Raw genomic sequence first — 14380 nt, forward strand, 5'->3', positions numbered from 1 at the left:
CTAATTATATTTTGTGTAGCATTTAGAATAGTCAACAAAATCTCTAATCCTCAATTATAGTAGTTTTAACAAATTCCTACATTTGTGCACTGTTATCGTTATTTCTACTTTGAAATTGCATTATGTTATTATTTTATACGTCCAGGAAATTATTCCTTTATATATTAGTGACTCACACGACCATAGTCTAATCAGTGTAATATCACATATATCACAATAACAAAAACATAGTTGAATTATGTACGGATTTATTTTATTACTTGCAGATATCTGAAATATTGAACTCAAAAATTCTCAAACAGAATGAAACTCCTGAAACCGCAGATCCACGTACGATTAATAAACCTAGCAATAAACAGCCAGAAAAGAAAAAATTGCAACGTTCTTCTATACTACGAAAATTTCATACAAATTCACAAACTAACGATATGAAATCACCGGTGTTGCAAAAGAAAAGGACCAGCTCGCCAAAGATAAATGTTCCAGTAAATAAATCACAAACACGAAAAACTGATTCTCAGCAATTAAAAACTCTTTATTTACCTTCAAAATCCAAAGCCATTGCATCTGAACTCGCCTTGGGCAATACGATTTTGGATAAATCATCTGTAAAAAATAAATCGCCCACAGAATATGTCGATACAGTCGATCCAGATATAAGTAAAAACATAAAACAAAACATCACATCTAATAAACTTCCAAAAAACACATCTGAAAATATGGTATCTGAGACTTTAGAAACTATTGTCGAGAGTAGTAATGACTCTCGTACACTTGAATCAACTAACAAACCTTACAATGATATTACTATGAAAGAACCTTTTTCTACAGCAGTTAAACTTGGCGATGCAATTAATCTTCGACTATGCATTGAAGTAAATAACAACACAACCGAAACAATAAAAAAAGGTGAAAAGACGACTCTTCAAACCAAAGATAACAACGAGCAGTACGATAAACTTTTAAGCAGCCAGCTCAATCCAGATGAAATAAGGCTTCAAAAAGAAATAATGGATAATTTACTTGATGACGTAAATAAGATTGAAACAGGCCAGAAATATGTAATTTTATATTGTAACTGTTGCCATAATTATTTCCATGAATTGGGAAAATTCACTATTGGTACTCCCAACAATGAAATTAAACATATAGATAATAAGGATTATGTTGTACTCTTACCAGCTACAAAAAATGACGAAGATATTTTTGGGTAAGAAAATTATTTTAAAGCATACTCAAAGTATTGTTGGGAGTTGAAAAGTTGAAAGCAGGGATATAGGTGTCATTTATTATTAAAAATCAAGGACGGCCCTTATGTTGCAACTTTATACGGATTTTGATAAACAGAGTTGTCATGTTTCAATGATTGTATGTTGTATAATTTCTTCAAATGAACTTCTCATTATACTAGCATTACTTTTCTCACCGTAAAAATACATTTTTTTTTTAGATGTAAATGCGACGAGGCTTTACCAAAATCGAATAAATCAGTACAAACCTCAATGATTTTTCAAACGTATTCAGATAAAAAATCTTCGACAAAAAATGTTGAACACTCGAATAATAATATGGTTAAAACAAATGTTGAAAACATAAATGATGCATGTATTGATGAATGTAAAAAACGTCAGGTGCTTGATTTTACAGTTAAAGCTTCAAAAGAAAGTCAAATTATGTATGCTGAATGTCTACAATGCGTAAATAAGCCTAAAAGAAACGAAAATGAAGAAAGAAATAGTGTAAAGGCTGAGAAACTTAATAATATTACAAAAAAACCTTCAAGAGAAATTCAAATCACAAATACTGACTGTTCAGCATGTTTGGCAAGTATACCTAAAGGAGATTATTGTGAACATATAAAGAAAACACCTAGGAATGATATACAAAACACCGAATTTCAAGATTGCACGAGCATACCTAATGGGCGGTGTGATATGTTGGATAAGTCAACTCAAACCGATTTTCTTTGTCTGTTGGTAAGAAAAGTAAAATTGTTTAATGCTTTATACTCAAAAATGGCTCGATTGTCCTGATAATACTGAAATTACATAAAGTACTTTTTAAATCGTCTCTGTTTCTTGGTTTTGTTTGATTAGGCAAAAGATAGGATTTATAATCTGATACATTATTAAAGTAGGTTTTTTTACTCTTATACATATTTTTTTGTTGTAGTTGGAAGCAAGACGCCAAATAGACGGCCACTTCAGTTTTCATCTTCCGCCACTTCATATAGTAAAATTATATCAAAACCAGGAATAATAAAGAATAAAGTAAATAAAATATTTTCGTTTAATAAAAGTGTATTTTATTTCACATGAAACTTGGATACAAAGATATTCTATGCAGAAATAATGTAAAGACACTTAGCGTTAATCTTTTTTGATGCGAATATTTGGCATGGTTGGTCCCGATGAGATCCTGGTACGCCTTGAGCTTCTTCGCCATGATGTTAAGTGATTTTTGATCAATGTATCGGATTTGAGATTCAGAAATATGCTTCAAATTCTTCGCTGGTATCTCTAACATTACCTTTAAGCAATAAATTAAAAAGGTACTCGTATATTCGTTAGCCACAGATTGTAACCTATGGTTTTGCGGCACTTTAGAATCTCATTTACTAGGATATTGTACAAGGCGACTAAGGCAGTAGACCTCGGGCTCCACTCCAGACTGGTAAAGATGGAACGGGGATTAACACACAGAGAAAGAAGATACGTTAAACCGCAGATTATAGCATAGTGTAATAATTTGCAGATAAATGCTATAAAGTACGGTATGTAGAGTTAATTTCCTTACTTGTGGGGTAATTCCAGCCATCGCTTGAGGTTTGATGGCAGTTAGCTCGTTTTCGGATACTTCAGCTAACAGCAAGCCAAGCCGCGCCACATCACGAGCACTCCAGCTGAATGCTCTTCCTAACGTCTGGTGAAACATTCATAGCAAAATTACTAGTCTGTGTTTTCTAAAAGCGACACCCAAAAAATGTGAGGTGCTTCAGTACAATATTGAGTCCGGTTAATATGGGGTAGACAGAGCCAACAGCCTCGAAAAGGCTGAAAGGCCCCATTCCGCTATATGGCTTCTTGATAGAATTGAGATTCAAATTGTGACAGGTTGCTAGCCCATCGCCTACAAGAGGAAACTTCCAGAAAAAGTTAAATCAGTTTTGGTCTGATCTAACTTAATACTCTCAAACCCAAAACTCAAGTGTCTAATCAGGGATAAAAAGCTTCCGATAAAAGTTAAATTTGTTTAGAATTAACTTCGGATAAAAATAAAAGTTAATAATAATATCTAGTTATGAATGTGGATGAAGCGAAGGAAGTATGCAGAGATCATGGCAAGTGGTAAGAGGTAGTCTCTGCCTACCTCTCCGGGAAAAGGCGTGGTTTTATGTATGTATAAAAATAAAATATGAACGTCTCAACATTGTTATAAAGAATAAATACAGACATAGCAATGTATATGTTACCTGAGTCCTAGTCATCATTTTAAGATAAAACCTTCGTTGTATAGGATCGCATGCTTGGATGTGATAGAAAACCTGTTGAATAAATCAATGAAATTTATTGCTTGGTTGCAATTTCTTCGGTTCGGAATAGATCTCTATTATTCCTTGGTTGTGAAAATTTACATACCTGATGAGACAGTTGTAAAAACGTATGTGGTGGCAGTTTACGCATGTGAAGCATAGGAACCCCGCATAGTAAATTGTTCATTTGGTTAAGATATTTTGGATCCGTCCACTGTAAGTTAAGTTTGATATAGTTGCTAGCAATAACGCCCACCTGTAAAGATACATGTAATGTAGATTTGGAGAGAGAGAGATCCTCCAGGATTTGTAGGAAGTTAAGTAATACTCCGTTTCAGAAGGTGAGAATGGAAAAACGAAAGGTTGTCCTCTGAGTACTTGGTGGATGAAACGTTGGAAGGTTTGACCTGCGTTCTTGAGACCTGGACACATTCGTGGGAATTCGAATAGTCCCATCGGTGTGATGATGGCTGTCTTGTCGATGTCTTCCTCACGAACCATCAGTTGTAGATAAGCTCGATTTGTCTTGTTTTAATCATCTCTTATATATATATGTATTATATCTATTATATCCAGGTAACGTTTTGGTATTGTAATGGTTAATGGTAACGGTTGTGTTCGGTATTGGGTAAGGTAAGCTTGTTGGTAAGTATATAGATAATAATGTCAGATTTGTTCACCAAATTGTCTCTAAGGTCTAAGACAAAGCGCCTGATAGCTTAAATCAGCAAGACTTCTTCTCGAGGATATGACTTTTACGTACAATATTAGAAAACCGACAAAACATACTTTAGTAGTCTCCCTGTTTAAATTTATATAATATACATTAACGTGAAATGTAAAGGAAAAATATACTTTTGCGGAAACATATCCCTCCAATTACCTGATGTCGTGTCAAATCAGGGTGTGTTCCAATGAACTTCAGTATCCTGCTATCGGACAGGTTAAGCCTCCCTATTTCTCTTCCGTTGACGTACTTGAACAGCGGACGATAGGCCTCCAAAGTGGCGTACGAAATTTCATTGTTCGGTTTACCATTCTTGACTACAGTCCACGTTGCTGCGAGCTTCTCTTGGGCAATCGTCATCATGGCTATCGTGCGTGCCTGTTTTTAATTATCTCAGTAAATTTCATCAAAATTAATATAAATTTAATTGTACAGCAATTTTTATTAATTATCTAAATAGTCTTGTGAATTTTACAGTGTAATAAGTATAAGGATATCGCTTTATGACATGCATTAACTATAATGTTATAAACTTAAGCTCCCACCCCCGATGGAATTTATAAAGATTTTACTGAAACGTGGTTGGACAAACCGACATAAAATGAAGGACATAAAAAGAATTGGACCACTTAGTGGATACCCAAGTGATCACAAGTTTCAAAGACCTGGTTGGCTTAGGAAAAAAAAATTAAATAGTGGCATATTGCAAACCCATTGTCTAAACGAATAATCAATCTCAAGTTAACAGACCCTACACTTGATTGACTTTTACAATCCGCGCAGGAAGTTTTTCTTCGCTGACCGGAATAAAAAGCATTAATTTGACCACTAAACAAATCATACAGAGTTTAAAACATATTTAGCTGGAAGCCTCAGAATGTCGTCCATGTTCCCGTTGATGAAGATAGAGAAGGCGTTGATGGCCGTCTGCATGTGGTCGTTGGTGAGTTTGAGGTGGTAGTGGCCCGGTATCATGTACGCCAACAATGGCTTGTGGACACCACTTACGTTGCGGAACAATTCAGCTCTGGGGATCAAATGTTTTCAACATTTCAATAAATATAAAAAATATTTAATGTACCTCTTCATACTTAAACTACTGAGCCGATTTAAGGAAACTTAAATCGGCTCAGTAGGAGTAGTTAACCTTGGAGGGGCATTTTTATCGCGAAAAAAAGTACAAGTATAAATAGGGAGGGAAACATTGTTTAATGCCACTTACCGCTTACCTTTACGCAGCCTAAGCCACGGGTAAAAACTAGTACAAAACAGGATACAGAAAAGCCATCAGGAATGGAAAAGGATTTCTACTTTGGGCAGCCTGGGATACTTGATAGGTACGAGTAATACCTCATAAAATTTCCAGTAGGATATTGTTCAAGCTGGACACTTTTTGGTGGCGATCCATATTCACTTTCAGTCTTCTCAGCTATAAAATTTACCAAATTTGTAATTAGTATAGGTAAAATAGATTATCGTTAACTAGAATACACCTGCAACATCACTCGATAAAACCGGTCGTATCAAATGGAAAGATGTAGTGGTTTCCCTCCATGAAAGAGGCACGATCACGATGAGTATATATGTTTCTATATTGCGTATTCGTGAAACCGTATTTTATTTGTTTAGATTCCTGTATATAAATAACTTAGTTACCACCATCGTTCCCTTTCGAACCGAAAAGAAATTCCGCAATTATTGTTTCGCAATGACTCAAGGGATCTGAAAAAGAAACAATAAAATCAAACCAAAGCTTCGACTAGCTTAACATTATCTATTTGAAGTAACAGATTTTATATAAATTATTAATTGTTTTTATATTGAGAATAGAATAATGTGATGGTATGAAATAATGCGTTGCGCCACCTTGGGTTTTTTGACAGATTTAAAAGAATGTAAAGTGGGTTTTTGCTAAATTTACGCCGTGGAAATGAGAGCGTGAAGGAGTAAGAATAAGCGGTGTTAAATTGCGTGACAGTATTATAAGGAAATACTGTGATGTGATATTGATGTAGTTACAAGAATAGAAATAAGTATGAATGATCTGGTCATATTGAGGGGATGAATAAAAGCTAAAAAAGCAGACAGAGTTAACAAAGCAGATAAAGAAGATGCGTGTAAATGGTAAAATACTTAGGGAAAGGCTACCAGAGTATTCTATACTGGCGAATTGGAATAAAAAGATAAAAAAATATGCAGCAGAATCAAAATCAAATCAAATATTTTTATTTTCTCTAATAGTAAATACTACTTGATATTTGAGAGAAAATAAAAATATATGTAATATGTATTTACATAACATAGGTAAGAATATGAGAGACTGGTGTCTGAACTAAAAGAAGTTTGTATATATTTGGCTGCCTCCCCGGAGCAGAGGCGTAATAATCTGTATGTTAATATGTGTATAAATACTAAGCTATACATACTTAGTTTATGGGCATATTCCAAATCTTGATTTTTCGAAAACCTCTTCATACTAACTCTGTCATTACAGTTTAAATCTGCGAATAAAGCAAAATTAAAGTAATGATACATAGGTATATACTGCTCAACAGACATACGTTACTACTATAAAAATATTTTAATAGCTGAACGTGGCATTTTAGTCTTTTCAAGACAATTGGATCTGTCTAGCCCGTAAGGAATATAGACGTAATTAAATGTATGTTACATTGACCATTTACCAGATCTTGAAGGTGGATGTATCCGTAAGAACCAGCGACTGGCTGCTCCTGTCGTGCCTGGAGCACATATATTAACGATCATCAAGAAACTCCACATTTTATTCACCCCTTTTCATATACTTATTGTAAGAGAGGAAGAGACATTTAATTAGGTATGTCATAAGAAATGTAATCAAGTTGGTTGTGCTCTGGCTAAGTGGGCCACGCGAGAAATAAGTTAGGTTGATCAAAAACCTGACTTACTTCAGAAAGATGAAAATGCAACAGGGACTAACGCCAGGAGAACTAAGAATTTGATCAAAAATCGAAACTGGTAGTACTTAGCTGTGTATAAATAAAATCTAAGGCTGGTATTTTAACATGGCTTCGTCGCGATCATATTTTTAGGTCACAGACATATTCATATAAGTTGGTACGTTTTGAAATCGGTGATTAATTACGTTTCAATATTTTATGTATCCAGAGTGGTCGTTGGCCAATAGTCTCGAAATAAAGGAATAAAAACTCTGAGCTTTAGCTTTATCTGTTTTTCCTATTTCATCCTAAACTTCTTGACAAATGTCAATCAACCTAGCCAATAGACATCCAATTTCCACCTTTCCTTATAATTATTTTCGTAAATCATTAGTAATGTCTTCTACATCAAGTGTTTGCAATTGTGACAATTTCTATAGTTTTGGGGCACCCAGCAATATGCAAGAACCATGGTTCAATTACTACGAAAGCATAGGGAACCCTCTTGTTTACTACGCAGAAGTGGTAAGTATTATGTGATCCCCCATCTTCCTCTATTAAAATTACCAAATATATACATAGGTTGTTTGTGTCGCTAGACTAGAGAATTAACTGAATTATTGTGTCTTTTTAAGAAAGTCCAGATATGGTTAAAAGTGGTGTGTGTAATAACTTGCTATAAGTACCAACTTATAAAGAAATCTTTTTGTGATATATCGGCTAGCTAACCCCTTTTTTAAAGAACAGGGTCTTCTTTATACAGCTTTTTCACATATGCTCTTCATGTAGAAGCTCTATATTCTTGAAAACAAAGTTATTGTATGCAGATTTTTATTGCAGATTATAGTCATCTAAAACGGTCAACACATTAACCGATGCTATCTGCTCGACAAAATTATACTTGCTTCTTAATTGCTTGCTATAATTCTTTACTTAATCTTTTCACTTCTTTTTTCTTCTCATTTCTTTGGTATATTCAAAAATGTTAATTAATTTTTTAGCAACCCACTTATCAAAGAAACCAGTCTAGAGTGAGAAAAGGAGGTCCCAACTTTTTCGTAAAAGCATTTCGTTGGTACACGCAGGTAAATCGAAGAAAGCTTACTTAAGCATTAATGATCAGTTACTAAAATTATTTCGTTTACAATAAAACAAAGGAATTAATTTTCCTCATCGTCCGGGCATTATTGCCGATTGCATTGTCACCACACAGAGTAGCCTGGGGTGTACCTACCTTGATCCTGGATAGGTAAGTCGGGTTGTTGTAATACGGAGCGACTGTGAACGAAACCAGTCATGTGACTATGGTAAGGTGATCATAATTTTTAATCATATTAAAACTATTCACTGAGGAACTGGAATAATATGATACTTGCGACACATACATCAAAGCCCGTTGAGATGGACCGACTAGATCCTAGAAACTTGAACTCAAAACTCGAAAGACCGACGACGATGGAAGAGATAGATCACGACCCTCATTGATAAGGTTAAGGCAGAAGAGGAGGAGTATATATTGTAAATATTGTTTCAGGAGCATCACCCTCCTTACCAGGATCAAGGAAAGATAGAAAATACTCCAGATTTCTCCAATTTTGCAAAATGGTTGGATGAAAAATATGGGCAGTTTGTTCAAGAGGACCAGAAGTTCAGCCAAAACACGTATGTTGTATTGGATTAATCTAAAACCCATTGCCGTGGGAATTTATGAATTTCCCAAGGAATAACAACATGCTTTCATACAAATTTCAGCTTCCTATGCTCAGTACTTTCTACTGTATGTTGTTTTTTAATTGCAATTAGAAAAACGCAAATGGGTACGAAAAATATTTTTTCCCGTTTGTACTTTTCCACTTTAGTTAGATACTTCCATGGAAGTTTGTAGAACTGAATCATTTGAGATACTTAACATATTGTTTCTTTCAGAGTGACCGAATATTCTCCACCCCAGAAGCCTAAAAAATTATTGGCCACCATGAAAAGGTTTGACACAACCTTTAATTATATTTTTGCTTTATTTGATAGTCTCAAATCAAATGAAAAAAGAATCGATGGTGATAGCAACGGAGACTAACGCTAGGAGGACAATAATGCAATCAATAAGATCTATATTTATTCCACTTTATATAAAAATCGCTTTTTATTTCAGTCATTTCAAAAAACGGGGTATTGTACAGTGTAAAAAGGATATGTCTAAAAAGTAAGTAAAATTTAGTTTTTTATAGATTCAATTCATTTTTATTGAGTTTCCCTAACAACGGATTACCTTAATAAACATCTTAATATGTTAAAAAAGGTCTTGTAACAGCTGCGAATTTATAATGAAACCGAAGCAACCATCGGCCACAGCATCTGATTATAAGCGGTAAGTAGATATAATTATTCTCAATCAAAATAAATCTTATTAGATTGTACGAGTATTTTAAAATTTCAATAATTTTAATTGTGAATTCTTTCGATTGCTTCATCGAAGGTGTAAATTTTGTGTAATGAATTGTCCTTTTGCAGGCTTAACTTCCTATCGCTTTTTACTTTTATTTTTTTTATAATTTGTAGGGGAAATGTCAAAGCTGTGTGTTCTGACACACTAGGCCAAAAGAAAAGCGCGCTTAAATCCAGTAGTATGGCCACTAGTCACATATACGATGTTGATTACGAAAAATCAATCGAGATCGTTGTAACTGAGGGTGATACAAAGGAGAGACCTCAGGAAATACGCAGCGACACAAGAACTGAAATATTGACAATATACGAGAATAAACCGAATACTCTGAATGAAAGAAAAAAACTTCCACCTTGTGATAATAATAGAGATGTTGAATGCCATTGCGTTAAAGTTTCAGTGACAAAAGTTGAGGCACACACTCAATATGATATAGGAACGCCTGAAATCGGACAACAGCCACATCAGGTATTCAATTTTATAATCCGAAATATTAACATGAACACATAAATAACGAAAGTAATTAGGACAGTAAATAAAATATAGAAACATTCATAAATATTAGATCGGCGATAGTTTTATCCACTTAACGATTGCTTCACAACTTGATATAAGAATTTCGTTGCATAATTTATCCAAATATATTTCTATAGTTTCGTTAAAAGTGTAAATTGGGTATTTTGGTTCCAGGAAGTAAAAACGCCTGAAATTAATGACCCTAAAACTAGTACATACAGTTATAGCAGTACACGCCCTCAATATAGTGCACAAGGTTCTGTCTCATGTCAGTGTTCCAGCCAAAACTCGTCGATGTCACCCTGTCAACCAATGGGGCAAGTAAAGACTAGCGCGACTCCAAGAACTCCTCAAAAAGGTCCAAGAGTGACCAACGTAGCTTGCCAATGCTCTGTACAGTATATACCACCAGAAAAATTCAATGAATGCACCTGTACACGATCATTTCAAAACGCGATCAGAGCCATTTATCTGCAGGCTAGTATTTCTTAAATTCCAAAAATATTAAATGATCTTTCGCTACGTACGTCGTCTCATCATTGTGCGTCAGACAATAATAAAAATTTTGACTCTACTTTTTAAATGAGACTAATTTTAACATTCGGTTTGTGAAAATAGGGTTCATCACACAAACAGGTTAAATCTACCTAGATAAGTGTCATACATATCACTTTTATTTTCGGCTCTTTCGGCTCGTAAATATGCTCTAATAAGTTATGTGACAAAATTTCAAAGACCGCATTCATGTATTTTCAGACTAAAGCTGTTCAAAAGGAACAAGACCAAAAGCCGATTAGCTCAGAGGTGCCGAATGTTGCGACTGCGCCGGTTTTGATTCCAATATCAACACATTCAGCACCCGTAACTTCAACGCCTGTGACGGTTCCTGTGGCACCACCATTAACCCATTCCCATTATGTGAAAACTGCTAATTCTTCATGCATCCATAAATGTAGAGTGACTCAAACGGTTCAAACCTCCGATCATGATGTTTGCTTCGTATGTACATACTTCAATATCTAGTTAGCAAAATAACGACTTTCTAGTAATATAAACTAAGCCTTAGTGAATGACTTGTTAAATTATTTTGTTAGGATATCGAATTCGAACCAATTATACCGTGTGGTTTCTGACACTTTAGAAAACGACCGCTCTTTCTTCCATGGATGTTGTAAAAAGCGACTAATAGACATATTCATGTAGTGATCATGATGATCCAAGAACATGTTAAAAAGAGATGAGTATGAAACCAGGATTAACGCAAGGGGGAAGAATATTAGATTCAAACTCACTGCGTTTTTGTATTAAAACATGTTGACATTTATACATTTGTCTAAAAGCCTTTATCGTAAAAGTGTACGTGAGAACTTATAACCGGGGTCCGTCCCAGTAAAATGCCAGTGCGATGATGGTACTTATAAATTTGGAGATCCTTGAGATGTGATGATAAACCTTTCTTAATACTAATAAGTCCAATATTGCTACATAATTTTAGCGTGTGTCTTTCGCTTAGTATTTCGTATTTACTACTAAATTTATGTACAAATAATTCTGTTTCTTTTTTAGGACGATGAAGTAGCAAAATATCCAATCTACATGAAAATTATACGCGCTGATAAATTAATGATGAACTGAATATTCAACTACGTAAACCACATGAAACAAATTAATGTGCCAAGAAATAATAAAGAGCAATTTTTTTTTTGTTTTTTATTTATTTATTAACTACAATGTTTTGTCACATAAAACAAAATCAAATTAAAATATAAACATTTATTTACAATTTTTTACATTATTCTTATATTAATTTGGACTGCCATAAGAAGTGGATGGTTGTGCCTGCGGTAATAAATTAAAGCTTGCTTGTGATTGCGATTCTCCGGATGACTGACTATTCGCTGTGACTACTGGTAGCCCATAGTCTGATGATGGGCCTGATATAGTAGACGATGCCCCTGATGACTGGGATCCTGTTGCACTTCCACTTTGAGTTGATCCCAATGATGAAGTGTGCGTGAATGAGATCAATTCAACACTCGGACGAGCATTCTCCAGAGATATTCCCGATACTAGTGACTGGTACCCGGCGCTTTTAGCTGAACTGTGTTCGTCATCCTTTATTATGTTTGACACTCTATTAACCACAATAGAATCGAGGGCTTCATTATGAGGAGATTGACTCTGTACTTGGGCCTGTCGATACTGGTTAGAATCCGCCTGATAACTTGACAGGGATGCTTGTGAGTTTCCGAACGATTGTTGGGTTTGAAGAGGGAACTGAGAGCTCGATTGCGCTGATTGGTAAGAGTATCCGGCTTGAGAGCGCTGTGGCTGATAATAAGAAATAGGGACAGGCGCAGGCTGTGGGGCAATCTGTGGCTGGGGCAAGCCATATGACGGGCTAGGTTGCGGCTGAGGCTGGGGTTGAGGCTGTGGTATTACTTGGGGCAAAGGAACGTGATACGACGGCTGAGGTTGAGGCAAAGGTTGAGGTTGCTGTTGGGGAAAATTAATCTGAGGGACCCCGTAAGAAGTGCTTGGTGGACGATAAGCTATAGGTTGTGGGGCTGGCTGTGGTTGTCGAGCCGGCTGAGGCTGGGGGGTAGGCTGAGGTAATAAGAAAGGTTGAATAGGAGGTGACGGGTAATTGTATCCTGAATTTGGAGCTGGTTGAGGGATGGGTGCGGGTTGTGGCTGAGGAGCTGGTGCTGGTGGGTAGTATGGTTGTGGTTGGGGTGCAGGTTGAGGGTAAAAAGGCTGTGGTTGCGGGGCAGGTGGGGATGGAGGGGGCGGTGGGTTGTATTGGTATCCGAAGTTAGGCTGAGGGGCAGGTGCTGGCGGTCGCGGTGCTGGCGGCGGTGATGGTGCTGGATAATGGAACGCTGGAGCCTGGGGTGCCGGTCTAGGCAGGTGGTATGGGGCCTCCGCAGCGACTGCCGCCACTAACGAAAATAATACTACCTGCAAACAGAATTTAGTTGTTGAAATAATGATTAGGGATAATATATTTTTGGGCATTTCATTAAAGCACTTTACTGACACGTCTCGAAACTCTCTTATATTATATTATTTCTTTAAGAACACAGCCCAGTCCAAACACTAACTAAATTTTTATTATAACTTTCAAAAGATTAAATTTGATTTTTTTAATTATTTGTGTTTATTTAAAAAAAAATAAGAACCCTTTTTCTTCAGTTCAGTTATTGTAAAGTTCAGTTCATAGAAGACATTGGATATAAAAATTGAGATTTGGTTTCAGCTTATCTAATTAGCTTATATATTCAGATTATCGCTCATTTGCAAGGAAGCGGCAAAAATATCGTATTTCATTCACATCATGCATCGTTTTATTTCTTTCAAAAAAGATCATAAACTTGATCATAAAATTTCGTGTATTTTTATACATCAGCGAAATTTAATACACTTATGTATAAAATAATAGAAACTTAATGAAAAATATGTCAAGATTAAAATTAATAAAGGAAGAAATAAATTAAATATAGAAAAAAAAGTAGGTAATCAGTGTATTGCCCTACATATTTGCCTCATACAAAACTTTTTCCGTCATAGATTAACTTGTCCCCAAAGATCCGAATGAGATTGTTATGTCCACAGTAACCTCACACCCATTAGTCAAATATTAAACCGAGTTTTACTAACGCACACAAAGGTTTCACTTTTACGGCAGACGAGTCAACTTACCGCGCTCCTCATGTCTGTATAAGTCCGGCACAGTGTGACAACAAAACTAAAGATGCATAGATTTATACCCTCCTCCACTACAAACATTGACGTAGACCAGCCGGCACTCTGAAGGTAAAGATTGCACAAAATCTTTATTTTCTTGTTGCTATAAGAAGTGTGTCAGTTACACTTTCAGGAGGCAGTAACCAGGAGCACTTGCTGTTTCTTTCACTTAGCGCCGATTGACACCACTTTATAATTTAGGCTCGACATTATATTACTGATGGTAACAATTATATGTTTCCTGGTATTCTGGTGGTAAAAAAAAAAGTTTGCAAGTACTGTATGAATATGAATTATACAAATGTAATATTTTACTATAAATAAAAATTAGAGCAAGGACGAAATTAAGACGACTTTAAGACGTTTCGCAGACTTTGCGTCGAAACGAGAAAGGTGAAGGACGTTGGAATGCAAATTAAGTTTATTGATATTGCTATTTTTGGACGGTCAATAAATATCTCAATTGCAAAAATAATTGGTCACATAGCTTAAATTAC

The 14380-nt window shown here is 35.5% G+C and overlaps 2 protein-coding genes across 2 annotated transcripts; both read right to left on the minus strand.

The window, feature by feature from the left end:
* Positions 1 to 2310: 2310 nt before the first annotated feature.
* On the minus strand, positions 2311 to 7040 carry LOC106136896 (uncharacterized). Its single transcript, XM_060953350.1, has 8 exons — positions 6944 to 7040; positions 5610 to 5688; positions 5103 to 5286; positions 4416 to 4637; positions 3639 to 3788; positions 3473 to 3544; positions 2797 to 2922; positions 2311 to 2529 (listed from the first exon to the last, which is right to left on the minus strand). The coding sequence occupies exons 1-8, from the start codon at positions 7038 to 7040 to the stop codon at positions 2311 to 2313; spliced, it is 1149 nt and encodes a 382-aa protein (XP_060809333.1).
* Positions 7041 to 11939: 4899 nt separating this feature from the next.
* On the minus strand, positions 11940 to 13850 carry LOC106136895 (uncharacterized). Its single transcript, XM_060954640.1, has 2 exons — positions 13835 to 13850; positions 11940 to 13093 (listed from the first exon to the last, which is right to left on the minus strand). Exons 1-2 carry the CDS (start codon positions 13848 to 13850, stop codon positions 11940 to 11942), a joined length of 1170 nt encoding a protein of 389 aa, XP_060810623.1.
* Between the last annotated feature and the right edge of the window lie 530 nt (positions 13851 to 14380).

The sequence above is a fragment of the Amyelois transitella genome, chromosome 4 (genome assembly GCF_032362555.1).
Source record: "Amyelois transitella isolate CPQ chromosome 4, ilAmyTran1.1, whole genome shotgun sequence".
Taxonomy (NCBI): Eukaryota; Metazoa; Arthropoda; class Insecta; order Lepidoptera; family Pyralidae; genus Amyelois; species Amyelois transitella.

What these genes read in the sequence shown, in the direction of transcription:
- LOC106136896 (XM_060953350.1), bottom strand. Translation starts at nt 7,040, where the DNA reads ATGTGGAGTTTCTTGATGATCGTTAATATATGTGCTCCAGGCACGACA. An exon ending in TTTTACAACTGTCTCATCAG is followed by an intron (nt 3,545 to 3,638) that starts GTATGTAAATTT and finishes TTTATTCAACAG; the next exon opens with GTTTTCTATCACATCCAAGC. An exon ending in AAATGATGACTAGGACTCAG is followed by an intron (nt 2,923 to 3,472) that starts GTAACATATACA and finishes ATGTTTCACCAG; the next exon opens with ACGTTAGGAAGAGCATTCAG.